This window comes from Sciurus vulgaris, assembly GCF_902686455.1.
Source record: "Sciurus vulgaris genome assembly, chromosome: 15".
Classification (NCBI taxonomy): Eukaryota; Metazoa; Chordata; class Mammalia; order Rodentia; family Sciuridae; genus Sciurus; species Sciurus vulgaris.
In genome coordinates this window covers 11877331-11892884 of record NC_136476.1, presented here as the reverse complement: position 1 = coordinate 11892884, position 15554 = coordinate 11877331, and the positions used below count along the sequence as shown (strand labels likewise).

Genomic DNA, 15554 nt, shown 5'->3' with positions numbered 1-15554 from the left:
CTGGAAGTCCAAGGTCAAGGTACCAGCAGAGCTGAGTTCTAGTGGGCCCCTCCCTGGCTTGCAAACAGGCACCTTCACAGAGGCCTCTCCTCTGTGCCCACACAGCCAGAGAGCAGTTTGGTGCCTCTCCTGTTCTTATAAGGATACCTGGCCTATCATTTTAGGCCCCACACTTACGATCTCATTTAACTTGGTTACCTCACTAGAGGCCCTGCCTAGAAATGCAGTCATATTGGGTCTTAGGGTGTCTACATATGAGTTTTGGGAGCACAATTTATTCTGTAGCACTCTTAAAGGACTGTGCCAAATGTCTCCCCTTCAACCCTTCAGGTTTTCTCTCTACAAGTTCTGGGCTAGAAGAACCATGGCTTCTGTCTATGGAGTCCCAGTCCACTGGCTTCTGGCAGGACATGACCCATGGGGTACACTGGAAAGAAATAGGTATAGGAGGAGGGATTGAGGTCTCAGTCCATGTGCTGCCCACCTTCCTGCAGGGCCAACATGGGATAGTGTATCCCTGACCAACTCCTGGTAGTCCCTCTGTCTCCAGCCCTGGACCCTCTTATCTCCTCATGTCCCTTCAGGCCTGGAGATGTTTAGTGACACACCCTGTCCTTGGGGGCTTTCCTGCTCCATGGTAAAGTGATTCTCTTGAACTGCCCCTTTAATACCAGGATGTCTCCTCTGGAAGGAACATTTTCAGAGCAGCAATGACCAACTCTTCTGGCTTCCCAGAACTCTCTCAACCCTGTGGGTCCCCAAAGGACCCCTTAGCAGTGTTCCTCCATAGTGATTTTATCTGTAGGTGCTGCCAGAATAGAATAACCAGTCTTTATACTTCCAAGGCAGCCCACTAGACTTGGAATTCCCAGGGAAATTTTGGTTTGGAAGCTATGTCCTGTGATGCTAAGGAAAAGGCATATATCTTTTATCATTCTAATTCTCCCACCAAGTCTGCAGTGAGCTTGGGGCTGGTCAGCTCTTAGATCCTCATGCCAAGCTTTAATAAAGACACAGGAAATTTGGCTGAAAAACAGAACAATAACCACTAGCCCTCTTTTTGCCTCAGCGAAGTCTGTTGTAGGGGTTAATGAATGGCTCTGGTATTTCAAGTTTGATTCTGAAAATAGCAAACATTTCTCAGAGGCAGTTTGTTCAACTATAAAATGATGATAATATATACTTGGATTGTGCAGAATAAGGCTTGTACAGTGTTTGGTGCACATTTCTAGAAATTTTGACCTCTGCTGTTTTTAGTATGCAGTGGACCTTCTATGAGTAAAACCCCTTTCAGTCATAATGTTAAAAAAAAATACCCCCAAAGAGAGGAACCTTTGTCTGTTTATCAAAATAATACTTGGTCTTGGAAGATTGATATGAAAAGGAAAATAAAAATTTGTTCTAAAGTTACCAAACAGGATAACTTCTTTTATATTGTCACTATATGGTAGACTGGCATGTCTAATGTGCATACACACACACACACACACACACACACACACACACAATTTTTTTCTAAACTAAAAACATACTTTTCTTTTTGCATCCTTAATTTGTAACTGTATCATAAACACAAAAGTACTTTCTGAATATTTTCTTATCAAACTGCTTTTCAAAGATATTTTAATTGAATTTTATACATGGGCACACAGTCATAATTTTTACCTAGATAAATGGGTGTAATTGTATCATCTGCTCTTTTTCTTGGTTTTGTGATTCTTAATCTATCATGTTATTGTGTTGCTTAAGCTAGGTGTTTTTTTGCATGTGCTGTAACATGTGCTCTGTTGACCTGCCCAGGTAAAGCTCAGTGTGACCGTGCTTTGGGTCTGTAACACAGCCCCTCAGCACCTGGTTGAGAGGGAAGGTGTTGGTGATGAGTTGGAACATTCTTCTTTTTTCTCTGGCTGTGTTTTTCTGTCTCAGATCTAGATGTGAGTCAGTCACGTGAGTTTCTGTGCACACACCAAGGTGAGATGTACTTTCTGCTAGAGATTAACAAAGCATTCACTGAGATTCTTAGCTTATGATGGCATGGTGAGTTCTGCATTCTGCTCTGTGTCTCCTGAATATCATGATAGGAAGCTGAGGGATGGTGAACCAGATCCAGGCCCAGCATCCAGCCACCAGAGGTTCATCCCCCCCCCTTCATAGTTTCTTCCCCATTCCTGTGCAATTATATTGCATTTTCCAAGTTGAAGGACAAAATGAAATCTGTGTTCTGGTTAGTCAAATCATGTCATAAATATTCTATTCCTTGAGGATTCAAGGTCAGAGAGAGTTTGTCATGGATACTCCAGATTCTTTATCATCTCTTTTGCTTTGGCTCTTTTCCCAGAAGTTCCAAGACAACATCTTAAATACTTTCCTTACACCTGTGGCAAGAAATTCAGGGCCTTGAAGGAAGAAAGAGACTCAGCCATCAACAGCTATGTGACTTTGGTTCTTACATCCTAACTATAAAATGATGCATTTGGCCTAGATGTCCTCCAGTATGCCCTCTGGTTTTAAAATGATCAAACTTACTTAGGATTTCAGCTGCAGCTATTCCCAGAAATACTCCTTATTTTGGCTTATTTCTGTTTTCTCCTGAAAACACCATCTTATAGAACCGGAGTTGCTTTACTTCATACATCTGCATTCTACTTTACTTCCATTCTTTAAATATTTAGGACCTTAAGAGAACCTTTTAACTATTTTATTTTAAGTTACCAAGTTTTGATATACAGAATGTTGCAGAATGTAACTCTGTCTTCTAGCATTGTACGAAAAAGTTAACATATCTGGTTGAAGAAGGTATCTGTGGGCAAATATGTTTGGAAATCACATTATGCTGTACACCATTCTTGAAATTTTTGAAATGAGCATTCAGTCATTTAAGGCTCTTAGAAGTTTTGTAATAAAGATGGTTACTTAACAATAACTCGGGGATTCTAAAACATACGTAAACTTGAAATCCTTTACTCTAATAGTGCCATTAGCATGTAATCAGCATCCACACCATGCACAGGGGAGGTAGGCTCTAGAAAGAATTGCATAATGATACCCAATTCTGCTGCTCACCGACAATGGGATTTAGCATAAATGCATAAGCTCTCCACAACTCGTGCTCCTCAAATATAAAGCAAGGGTTCGTAATCATACTGGATATGAAGATTTAAAGCAATATTATGTGACTAAGGGGGTTACAACCAATAACATTCCAATTCTGGGGACTATCTGGCTATCAACTTCAGCCTACTATATAGGTAACCTTAGGAACACTACTTAACTTCTGTACCCCAATTCCTCATTTGTAGAATGGGAACAAAAATGGCACCAATCATATAGGGTTGTTGAAAGAATTCAATCCAATTCATGTAAAGCATTTTGAAGGGCTGGGGATGTGGCTCAGTGGTAAAGTGTTGGCCTGGCATGCATGAGACCCTGGGTTCAAATCCCCCAGCACCAAAAAAAAAAAAAAAAAAATTTAGAATTTTTTTCAGTCCATAAATTGTAAAATTGTAGCCATTATTAGTATATTCATTGGTGTTTTGGGTACTTTCATGACTGTTTTAGTTTATTTAAATAAGCCCTCTTACCCCCTCTGAATGCCATTAAAATACAGTGTATATTACTCACATCTTGCAAACATCTGATTTTGCCCTGTTGTTTCTGATCTTCTCTTCATCTAGACCTGTGGTTCTCAGCTTTTCACACCATCATTTAGCTCTCTCTCTTTGTCAACAGGGACGGAGAGGCCTTGGCTCTGTGTTTGTCTGGGCATCTGGCAATGGTGGAAGGAGCAAAGACCACTGCTCCTGTGATGGCTACACCAATAGCATCTATACCATCTCCATCAGCAGCACAGCAGAAAGTGGAAAGAAACCTTGGTACCTGGAAGAGTGTTCGTCTACACTAGCCACAACCTACAGCAGTGGAGAATCCTATGACAAGAAAATAGTATGTGACATTTGCATGTCTCTCATGGTCTGTTTTTTTTCATTTTCACTTTGAAATGCAAATAACCATAAATATATATGTACAAGTAGTATATAGGAATAGCAGGTCAGATTAGCTGGTGATACTCAACACAAGTCATTGTAAATATTGCCATTATGTTACTGATTCATCAAAAATACTTGTCTCTATCATTATAGTCAAAGTTTTAATGTAACCTTGGACTTCATAAGCATCAGTTTTATTGAGGAGAAATAATTGGTCCACATTTACATTGTGAATTAGTAGCAGGGCAACTAAAATCAGCATGACTCATCTCAGTGCCCTATTCCTGACTTTTAACCTTAGCTGACTTCTTTGGTGTCTAAGTATAGCTAATTTGAAAGTATGTACGAAGTATAGGAGGAAACATAGAACCAATCTTTTGCAGATACCAAGGGATGACTTGTGTTTATTTAACTTGAACTATGACTATCAAAAAAAAAGGTGTTGTGCTTTCTGCTTTTTTTTTTTTTTTTTTTTTTTTTTTTTGTGCTAGGGAGTGAACCTAGGTGCGCTTAACCACTGAGCCACATCCCCAGCCCATTTTTTTTTTTTTTTATTTTGAGGCAGGCTCTCACTAAATTGCTTAGGGCCTCACTAAGTTGCTGAGGCTGGCTTTTAACTTGCCATCCTCCTGCTTCAGACTCCTGAGCCACTGCAGTTATAGTCATGTGACAAAAAGAAGCTTTTCTAAGACTGCAGCACACAGTCTGGATGGAGAAGAACAGAAGTCCCACAAGATGAACATGTCCTGTTTTCTAGGCAAACTGCAAAAAGATTAAGTGTTCAGGTTGCTGGTTCAGTCTACATAAGTTTCTCTCACTCTTCAGCCAATGACCAGTTGGTAACTTTGAACAAATTACTTGGTCTTTCTGTCTCAAAGACATTCTTTATAAAATGGGTATTTATCCATGTACAGCTCAGAGAGTTGTAAGATAATGAGGAAGTGAATAGAAGTGCATGGCTCAGTGCCCAACCTATTGGTGGTTAAGGAAGTGCTGACTTTTGGAGTGCCTAGCACTGTGCTGGCAATTCTAAATATCATATACCTTTGTGCTTGGTTCTTTTCCTGATTGTGGTTTTGTAAACTCTCAGGATTTGTCTTTCCAAAGTGGAATGATCTGCTGTACCTAACACTTCTCAGCATTTAACCAAGACCCGCTTTCAGATCTTGCAGATTCCTGCAGGTGCAGCATACAGGAAAGAAGAGAATAGGGCACTACAGGTTGAGCCCCCTAATCCCCAAATCCAAAATACTCCAAATTCTAAAACTTTTTGAGCACTGACATGACACCACAAGTGGAAAACTCCACACCATGAAATTTTGTTTGATGCATAAAATCAAAGTATGTTATATAATTACCTTCAAGCTATGTGTGTGAAGTGTACAAGAAACATAAAAGTGTAAAGTGTACAAGAAACATTTTGTGGTAGACACGGCTCCCATACCCAATATATCTCGTTGTGTATATGTAAATTGTCCAAAATCTTAAAAAATCCACTATCCTATGCACTTCCAGTCCAAGCATTTAGGATAACGAATACTTAACCTGTACCCCTTCATGTAAATTGTGTGTGTGTGTGTATGTGTGTGTGTGTTACTGAGGATTGAACCTAGAGGTGTTCTACTACCAAACTACAGCCCCGGCCTTTTTTTTTTTTTTTTTTTTTTTTAGTCAAGTCTCCATGACATTACCTAGGCTGGCTTTGCACTTGTGATTCCTTGCCTCAGCCTCCTGAATTACTTATATTAAAGGCATGTACCACCTAACCTTCTTATACTTCTTAATCCATATGTATTTACTTTCTCTTGACTCCTGCTTATTATATGATTTTTTTATACTTGATTTCTCAGCTACTTTTTATCACCTTATTTAGTCACATTTTGTAGGTTAAGTAGAAAATGCCTACCCATGTACATGACTCCATCTTTCCTTAATTCCTCCACATGATTGGATTTAAAAATATACACGATGGCCTGAGGATGCAGCTCAGTGGTAGAGCAACTTGTCTAATAAGTAAAAGGCCCTGGGTTTGATCCCCTGTCTAAGAAAAAAAATAATAATAATAATAACAAAAATATGTGCAAATCCAACTGTCATTCATCAGTAAGAATAACTCCAAAAGTAAAAATGCAGAGATTTAACCCCATGGAACCATACCACCGAGCTACATTCCCAACCCTTTCTTTTTATTTTTTATTTTTAGACAAGGTCTCACTAAATTGCTGAGGCTGGCTCAAACTCACAATCCTCCTGCCTCAGCCTCCCAAGTCTCTGGGATTATAGGCATGCACCACTGTCTGGATAAGTTTCTGATTTTGTTAATTGAAAAACTATACTTCTGTGAGATTTTGCCTTCATTATAGAAATGCAATTGTCTGGAATTAGCTCTTTCGACTCTGCCTTGTAACTCATAGTCAGTGTTCACTGATGCTGAATGGCGCTTGTCATTTCCTGTGAAATAGAGGTGATACCAGCACCAACCTCAGAGATTTCCCAGAGGTAGTAGGACACTGAGGATAATGACGTGCTGAGCATGGAAGCTCTTTAAGCATCAGGCACTATTACCTGAGTCAGTAGCCTGCTGGCACCCTGGGAGTGTAGGCTGGTCATTTTTCCAGCTGCTGTTAACAGAGGTGCTTGTTGTACCTCCTTTTTTCCAACCTAAGAAATACTGTGCTCTGTTCCACCCACTCCATAAAGAAAGGCACTTTGATCGTGAACATGTTAACAGTTTGAACATGAGTGGAGCTGGCAGCAACATCAGCCTTTTATGGTCTAGCTGACCCCTTTTCCTTCTAGATGTCAGAATGATGAATAATCCTGCGTTACGCCTGGGACCTTGCTTCCACCAGGCTTTGAACCTAGACGCCTGTGGTCCCTGGGTGATGCCCACATCCTGTTAGTGGCATCTGTGATTGAGTGCTACAGGAATGGCAGTGTCTTCCTTTGTACTGGGCTCCCTTCCCTGAGCCATTCATTTCCTTTTGTCATTTGCAGCCTCTCCAGAAGAGTGCGGTTGTCATTCTTCATTCATACAGCACCTTTGTGATTTGAACCAAGACAGTCACAGAGGATCTGAGGAGAGAGGAAAGAACTCCTCTCAGCTTCTGGGAAAGTACTTTTGTCAAATAAATTGTACTTGTCCTGGAAAAAATGCTTTTTCACGGTTTGCAAGCAGGGAAATCTTGTCCCAGGTTTTGAAACATAGCACGGTCTCTGTCCCTGGGTTTCCTGCCATTACCGTTAGCACAACACTGGACATTTGTATGATGTTCTTGCTTTCATGCATTTGAATTGTTGGTGGCCCTGTGGCTCATTCCAGCAAGCGAAGCATCCAAAATATAGTTTATTATAATAATAAGCATTTTTAAAGGCTAGATAAAAACCATTGGTAATTACTAGTTATTTTAAAGCCATGATGTGAAATCATATTTTATTAACTCACATATACACATCGTATTCCATATCTCATGCATAGCACATTTTTAGTTATATTGACATCATAAATATCACTCTTTGCCCTTCAAATATGTGCATGGTACTATGTACATCACGTACATTATCTCATTGTATCCTTAAAACCTCATGGAGAAGGATTACCATGCCCACTCTACTGATAAGAAAAATTAACACTTAAAAAAGTTAAAAAAAAAGGGGGGGGGGCAGGGGAACACCCAACTAGAAAGTGGTAGAGCACCCAGTTCCCATTCAGGATGGACCCCCAAAGCCATCTTGTAAATCAGTGTGTGCCATTCCTTTGATACTTTCAATGACACCTAGAGGGTCTATATGAATTACAATTTTCTTACCTGTTTCATGTCCTTTCCACAGTGGTTAAAAAAAAAAAAAAAAAAACATTTAGAATATATAGATGTATTTTCTACTCAGTCCTTTGTTTTTGAACTTCATGCCTTTACCACTTTCATGACTCCCTCAATCAGACCTCTTGCAAAATCTAAGGCACAGCATTAGCACCAAGCTCCTGAGCTGGCACCTTTCAGGTGACGTTCAGACCAAGGGCTTCCATCCTGTGCCCTCTGTTAGGAGCATCCTGTCCCCAGACACCACGTCCTTTTTATCTCTTCTCAGATTTCACTTCAGAGAGGATTTTCTTCCTTCCCTTCCCTAAAATAGCATCAGTCCCTCTTCCTCCCTCTTCTCCTTTTTCCTGTTCAATTTTCCTTCTAGTGCACTGAGAGCTACCTAACATGATCATATGCATTTTCTTATTTGTTGTCTGTTTTTCGTGCTGGAGTGAGAATTACTTGGGGATGAAGACTTTTTGCTCCTCTCCAAAGTGTGAGCCCAATAAATATTTGTGCATGATTACCAGACATTTGGAAGGGTGGGAACTTCACCAGTTGTCTATGTAGACACAAGTACAGGGAGGCACTCTTGTTTTTTTTTTTTTTTTCAGAGAACCCTTCAGTTGGCAGATTGATAGAAGGTAATTGATATTTGACAGGATATTTAGCATTGGAAATAGACAGGAATCCTACTGTACAATAAAGCTGCATGTCACCCTCCTTAATGTCAAAGAGCATTCAGATTCCACCTGCAAGCTCCCCCTTTCTCCCAAGTTCTATCTTCTGGATAAATCTTTCCTCTTTTCTCAGTCACTCCCATCATTAAATTTTCTCTTTCTTTTGGGACTTGTTCAGCCTTTGACATTTCCCCTTAGTCATTTGTCTTGGTGATTAGGATGTGGGTCCGTCGTAGTCCTCCAGGAGGGGTTCTGCGAGCCAGAGTTTAAAGCTTGTATGTACTGCTCAACCCTCTTCCAGTGTGATTTCATTTATTTGTGTTCACAACAAACCTTCTGCCTGGTATTTCAGGGTTGTCCTGAATGACCAGGATTATCTTGTTGCTTTTAATGTGGGTAAGCAGAGACACTTTTTTTCAGAAACACCTTCTCCCTCTACCAAATGCTGTCACCATTTGCCTCATATCACCCTCTATCACCTCTACTTCTCTTGTTTGAATTAGCAAACGCCGTTATTTTTTAGAAGTAAAAGACTAGCAAATCCAAATGTACTTAGTGTGTTTGGAAATTTGATCCACATTCTGTTAAGAACACTAAAAAGTGAAAAAGAGACCCTATTTCTGACAACTTCTGGTTTTAACTGTGCCCTGAAGGAGCATTGCTATACCCACTTGCTAACTTGGGCTGGGCCTCAAGGCCCGATCAGCCACTGCTACTGCTGCTCTGGCTCTGTTGCTTTGTTCTCATGGGGGACTATACACTGAAACTCAGCTTTTTCTTCTGCCGCCATTTCACATGTTAGTATCTTCACCACTTACATGCCCTTTGGTTGCTCTGTGTTCTCAGGCAAGTTACATAGCCTCTCTCCCCCTCCATTTTCTTTGCTGGTAAATATAATACCTTCCTTGCAAAGTTTCTGTGGGTTTGTATGTACTCCTGGACACCGCTTCACTTGCTACATGTTGTTTATAGTGATAGTTTTAGGAGAAGCAGTGACATAGCAATAGTAAGTGTGTAAACAATGCTATATAGTTTAACCCCTGAGTTGTATATATAGAGGTACACACAAAATTTTTGTAGGATGATTACAAGTTTCTGTGAGTTTTGTTGAGATAGACAAGAAAGACATAACCTTAACATATTTCCTAAAGAGTGGCAATGTTTAAAGCTTAGAGTTTAAAGCTTAACTTAAAATGAGTAAAAAGCAGATGGATTTTAGCAATTCATCTTAGCAAATATTGTGCTTTTCTTGGTGCATGGAACTGAGCTGAACATTAGGGAAATATGACAATGATATGAGATAGGATCCCCTTACGTGATAGCAACCTCACATTTATAAGCAAAACCTTAAGCTTACATACACTTCACACTCTCAACCTCTCTTAGCGACAGGGAAATGAGGTTTTGCACTGACTTGTCATTCATGATTGAATTCCACACCATTGTGGACACAAAAAGCATTTGTTTGTCTTTGTTCCTTTTTATGTAAATCCACTTCTACTCCTTTATTCATTGAAAAGAGTTAAGATCCAGCTTCTGCCCTTCTCCCCTATAATGGTGTCTGAAACGACTTTCCTGGCACATGTCTAATCCAAATCAAAATCAACACCAGAAGCAGATTCAGCCTAACAGACAGCAGAATCATTCCATGTTTTAAAAATATGTGTTCAGTTGCTCTTTTAACAGATAGGAGACAATGTGTCCCCTTCCATAGAAAAACGTATCACAGGACATCGGGGAGAGAAACCCCTCCTCCGGGGGGTTGCTGTCAAGGCCTATCACTTAGGGCCAAAGTCATTCTGCACTGTGATTCCCCAGAGAATGGCATGGACAGCTTACAATCAAAAATCCAATCAGCTCAAATAATGAAATGTGACATATTAGGAAATAAGATCTTAGGATGAGAAAAAGTGTTGGTGGAGGAGGAGGTTGACTGGACCTGAACAGCACCCTCTTCTCACCAAGTAAAGATCACATCCTAACTTTGTGGAGTCCAATAAACCATCTGCTACTGATCCTGAGAGGCTGAAAATCTAATTTGCTGATCGGGCCAGCTTTGATCTGGCTCAGGGCCTGATATCCTCTCCAGCTTCCTTCCCTCCAGTGGACACAGATGATATTTTCTTGAGCAATCTGAGAGGCAATTTGGAGACAAATTCTGTTTCTGATTTGGGTAGTGAATTGAGGGAATTTGGAGCATGCAAGATGTGCCACCAGGATCAAGACCAACTTCTGAAACATTCTTTAGAACATCTGACATTAAAGTGCTTTATTATCTGGCTTTGCACATAGAATCTCTGGACTCCCTGCCCCACATTGTGAGCCAAACATCTAACACAACTTTCCTTTTAATGACACTGTCAGGTTCTGCTTGCATGTGTTGTGATTAATGGGGTTACCTCATGTACTTCCAGTTTGGGGAATATCATTGTTCTTCAAGATGGCATTCTTCTTGGTGGTCTTTTACCTTTTCTTTCTAAAAATGGACATACAAATTCTCTGATACTGTGACTTCTCTTAATGATGAAAACTTCAACATAGAATTTCCCAGTAATTTACAACTAATTATCTCCTCCACTGACAGTAACTTCCTCTTGAGATGCTTCAACTGGAATGTCCACTTAAAACACATGAGAAGGGAGTAAGGATGTTTGGATTCATTTTCCCCCATACCTTTTAACCTCCTCCCTTTCCATCACCTACCTACTCCACCACTTTCCCACCCCTACTTCCTACTCTCATGTACCATTTAGTTCAAGTGATTGAAAAAAAATATATAGCACAATAGTGACTTGGAATTCCCCAGACCTGCCTATGTGACTAGCATTTGACACCTCATTGGTGTTTATACATAAAAGTCCTAAACAGCTTTTTATTTAAGTCTATGTTATGTATATCTATACCTAATGACTCTACAAGGATAAGGCATATTCTTGTTGCAAACCTGACATAAAATTTTCATTGTTCATGTTTGGCTGGAGGTAGTTATTTATTAGACTCAAAAATGCTACGCACACTTGGAGTGTTTATTCTGGATTTGTTTCTGTGTGTTGAAAATGTCTGGTGCAGCTGAAGAATAAGTCAGGAGAGCCAAGTGGGGAAATAGCATGAAAAATCTTGAATCCAGGCACAAGTCATTGAAAAGAAAAAAAATAATAATAATAAAGCATGGACAAAGGAATGTGACCACGGGTGAGATAAAATGAGAGGAATGCAGGCAAGTCCATCTCTCAACTGCAGCGACTCTGGAGGCTAGAAAATAAAGCTGCAGATTCACCCATAATTTCCAATGAAGTAGAAATACCTTTTTAATGATCCGGCAATTCTGCTTCTGGATATATATTTGAAGGAATTGAAAATAGGGCCTTGAAAAGATTTTTGTACACATGTGTAAATTCTGTAGCACTGTTCACTCCAAGTGTTCATGGATAGATGAATGGATAGAGAATCTGGCACAATGGCATATTATTCAGCCTTGCAAAGGAAGGAAATCCTGTTGTATGCTTCCATATGGATAAACCTCGAGAACACTGAACTAAGTGAAATTCTTCAATGAGGAAAAGATGAATATCATGTGATTCTACTTGTATGTAGTACCTAGAACAATCAAACACATAAAAACAGAAAGTCAAACAGTGATTGCCAGGGAATAAGGGGAGAGTCAAGGAAGACTTGTTCCATGGGTAGAGTTCATTCATGCAAGATGAGAAAGGTCTAGAGATATTGTACAGCAAGACAGATACAGTTAACTGTATAATACCTTACACATAAAAATTACTAGGAGGATGAATTTTTGTTATGTGTTTTTTAACACAACAAAAATTCTTTCTTGAAGTCAATAATTGAAAGTACAGAAAACTTATTAACAGAGTCAGTAAACTCTGTCCATCCACACCACGATATCCATGTGGTTCTATAAATTTTGGTTCTTTCTACAACTTCTTTTATGCTGGTACTCCTGTCTGTGTCACACAGATAATCTGGTAGCATTGGAGGTGACAAAAGAAACAAAAAATAGTAAAAACAGGTGGTCTCCTGTGAAACTGAATGAAACAGAATGGCAGTCTAGAATGGTAACAGATAACGGAAGACAGCCTCTGGAACAGAGAAGAAACTTCTGAGGGGAGGGGGGCTCACTTTTAGGGAGTTGTATAGCAAACCAAATTTAATTCATCTTCTCATTCCTCTTAAAAGAAACACCTGGGGAGGAAAGGGCTTTGTTTTCCGTTGCCTCTATCCCCCTTTACCTTTCTGCTGACATATTTTCTTATCTGTAATAAGTAGTAGCATACTTCTCTTATTGCTGAAGAAAGATTTACTAATTTTGTCACTAATGATGGCAGTGAATCCAGGTACTCACCTCACAAGCCTTGTGCCTTCTCAGCGAACATGCTATTAGTCCCAAGCAATCAAAGACAGATTCTTGTCCGAAAGAAAGGATTTGAGAACTCTTAAATGTATTACAATGGTTTCCAAAAAAGGTCTTCTCTAATATTTAATTTCTCTTATTAAAGGAGAACTTTAATTTTCTTTCTTAATGAGACCTTAATGGAACTAAGGTTGAGAACCATTGCCCTTGCTGGATGATAATATTATTCGGCCACAGCTGAAGTGAACTGGATTCAATCCAAGAAAATAAAAATGATCTGGTTCTCACATTTTGATTAAAAAATAAAAATAGAGGAATAGGTTATCTCTTTCTATAACAGACAAGCACACGCTTCATGCTGTAATTGCATATGAAGTGCAGTAGGCTGTCCTGTTGTATCTATGTGAAGTGTTTGAGGAAATCTTGGTTTGACCTTGCAATATGTCTATGAATTCTAGAAAGTTTCACAACCAAAGTTTCCTTCTATCGCAGAGTTTAGCTCTTAACTTGAAACTTACAGCTCTCTCAGGGTAATGGTTTGGAAAAGGTGAGTGCTATATAGTTTTATTTCTTAGCCTCCCAATGCCAAGCTCAGTAGCTGTTAATTCAGCATATTTAATTATTTTAAAATATTGGGGTAATGAAAGAACTTTGGTTTTTACCAGAGCTAGGATGAAATATATGAGATGCCTACAGTTTAAAATGAATGGAGATACTCGTAAGATCTTAGCATTTCTAGCGATAGGCCACCCTTAGTCCTGATTCTGACTTTAGATTTACACAGGCGATTCTGTGGAAGCAATATGGAACAAGGAATTGAAAACAAATCTTTTAACACCCCTCCATTTCACTTTTGTGAGTAAATTTCCTTCTTCTTGCATATGACTTACACTGATCTCAGAAGTCTAAGTTTTTCACTTCTGTCTTTTAGATCACGACGGATCTAAGGCAGCGATGCACGGACAATCACACCGGAACATCGGCCTCAGCCCCCATGGCTGCGGGCATCATTGCGCTGGCCCTGGAAGCCAAGTAAGCCTTGATCTCTCTATGTATTCACTGGTGATACCCCTAATCTCCAAGGAAATTAGTCCTTCCCATGTATACAGCCCATAGCATAACAATCCAGAAGATAGTCTTCCCAACCCCACCTTAAAAACATCAATGATTTGGGCTTTATAAACATTTCCCTATATTAAGAATGTAAGTGGGGTTTTGTTTGTTTGTTTGTTTTTGGTCTTTTTATATGTTTAAAAACTCAAACTGTGTAATTACTTTATTATGGAGTCATTGTATGAGCATGCCAATTGGCTCCAACCATCTTGTCCTGCTGAGGATTTTATTCTAGTCTGGGAATGTTCCTGTGAGTGTCAGAGAGGTTAGGTTGGCCCACTCACATCCCTCTCTCCATATCACAGTGAGGCAGCACAGATTCCATGACAACAGTACTGTCACAGACCAACTCTGGAGTACAGACTGTCAAGGCCATATGCCAGGAGCCCAGGGACAAGGACAACCCACTTATCTCAAATCCTGTTTAATATATCAAAATCTGTACCTAAAGATTACTTTGAAACGTTCCCTTAAGCTATTGTAATAGGCTCATCTCCTCCTTATCTAAAAACAAATAGGTTAGTTTGTCGTAGATTTTTGAAAACCTACTGCAGATCTAAAATCTCTTGTCCTCAATTTTTAAACCCAAAATGCTCAGGAAACTGAAAATTCTTTTACAAATTTAACACCCAAATTCATTGGATGGTGAACTTGCCCCAAACTGATTTCAAGCTATTTATGGTCTTTACTCATTCCATTTATTGTGAAAATTTCTATTTTCACTGCAGAAATATTCACATATTTATGAGGTGCTGGCTCAGACCCTGCTGGAGGTTTTGTGTAAAATATGCTATGAACACCCATCTCTAAAAAAATGTTGAGTTCCAAACACATCTGGTCCAAGGATTTTAAAAAAGGGATTGAGGGCCTGTTCTCTGAGGCGCTCCCTGTAGGAAGATCTCAGAAAAAAGAACTGGAGTAATGACATCAACTTTTTTCCAAAAATAGTCGCACAAGCTTTTCCTAGGGAGGAGTAGAAAGATTTGTTTGTCTGTTCGCCTCTGAGGTACAGCAATAGCAGATGACAGGGAAGAAATCCAGGCTAGTAAAGAGGCTCAGGTACTGGATTAAGAATGGGCTGGTTCATCCCCCCAGCACAAGCAGCATCCCATCATTTATAGCTGCCATTCTGTAAGGCAGGGAGCCTATGCTAAGGCAGTTTGTCCTTAATATATATGGATGCAATAGATTGCTAAGTCATTTAAATCCTTGGGCTGAACCGCACGCAGAGCCCAGACTCTGGATATGATGCTGTATCTCTGGGTGGCCTCCCACATAAGCCTTGTCATGGGAGATATCCAAGCCCCTGTGAGCGTTTGGATTTCTTTCTTTTTGACAAGGTTAAATATGAAATCATTGAAAACATATTATATCTTTTAAGGTGTTAAAAGTTTGGGTTTAGCAAGGAACTGGCACTTCTTTGAAATTCTCACTTTACAACTTTTCACTGGAGTGTTCTGGCAGAATTCTCAACTTTAAGTGTCTGTGTTTTTAATTTGGTGGACTCTAAATAGGATTTTTGAAAAAACATTGTTTTCTTTCTGAAATTCTAGGTTGCTTTTCTGGAACTTTTTCCTATCCCCAAAATCTTGAAGCAGAAAAA

At 39.6% G+C, this 15554-nt stretch overlaps 1 protein-coding gene across 5 annotated transcripts in view; it reads left to right on the top strand.

The window, feature by feature from the left end:
- The window catches only part of PCSK5 (proprotein convertase subtilisin/kexin type 5), a 437767-nt gene that overhangs the window by 186438 nt on the left and 235775 nt on the right, over positions 1 to 15554 (top strand). For all 5 annotated transcript variants that reach the window (XM_079112090.1, XM_079112091.1, XM_079112089.1 and 2 more), the window contains exons 8-9: positions 3730 to 3942; positions 13770 to 13870. In XM_079112090.1, coding sequence (XP_078968216.1) covers positions 3730 to 3942; positions 13770 to 13870 — 314 coding nt within the window. The remainder of the gene's footprint in view (positions 1 to 3729; positions 3943 to 13769; positions 13871 to 15554) is intronic.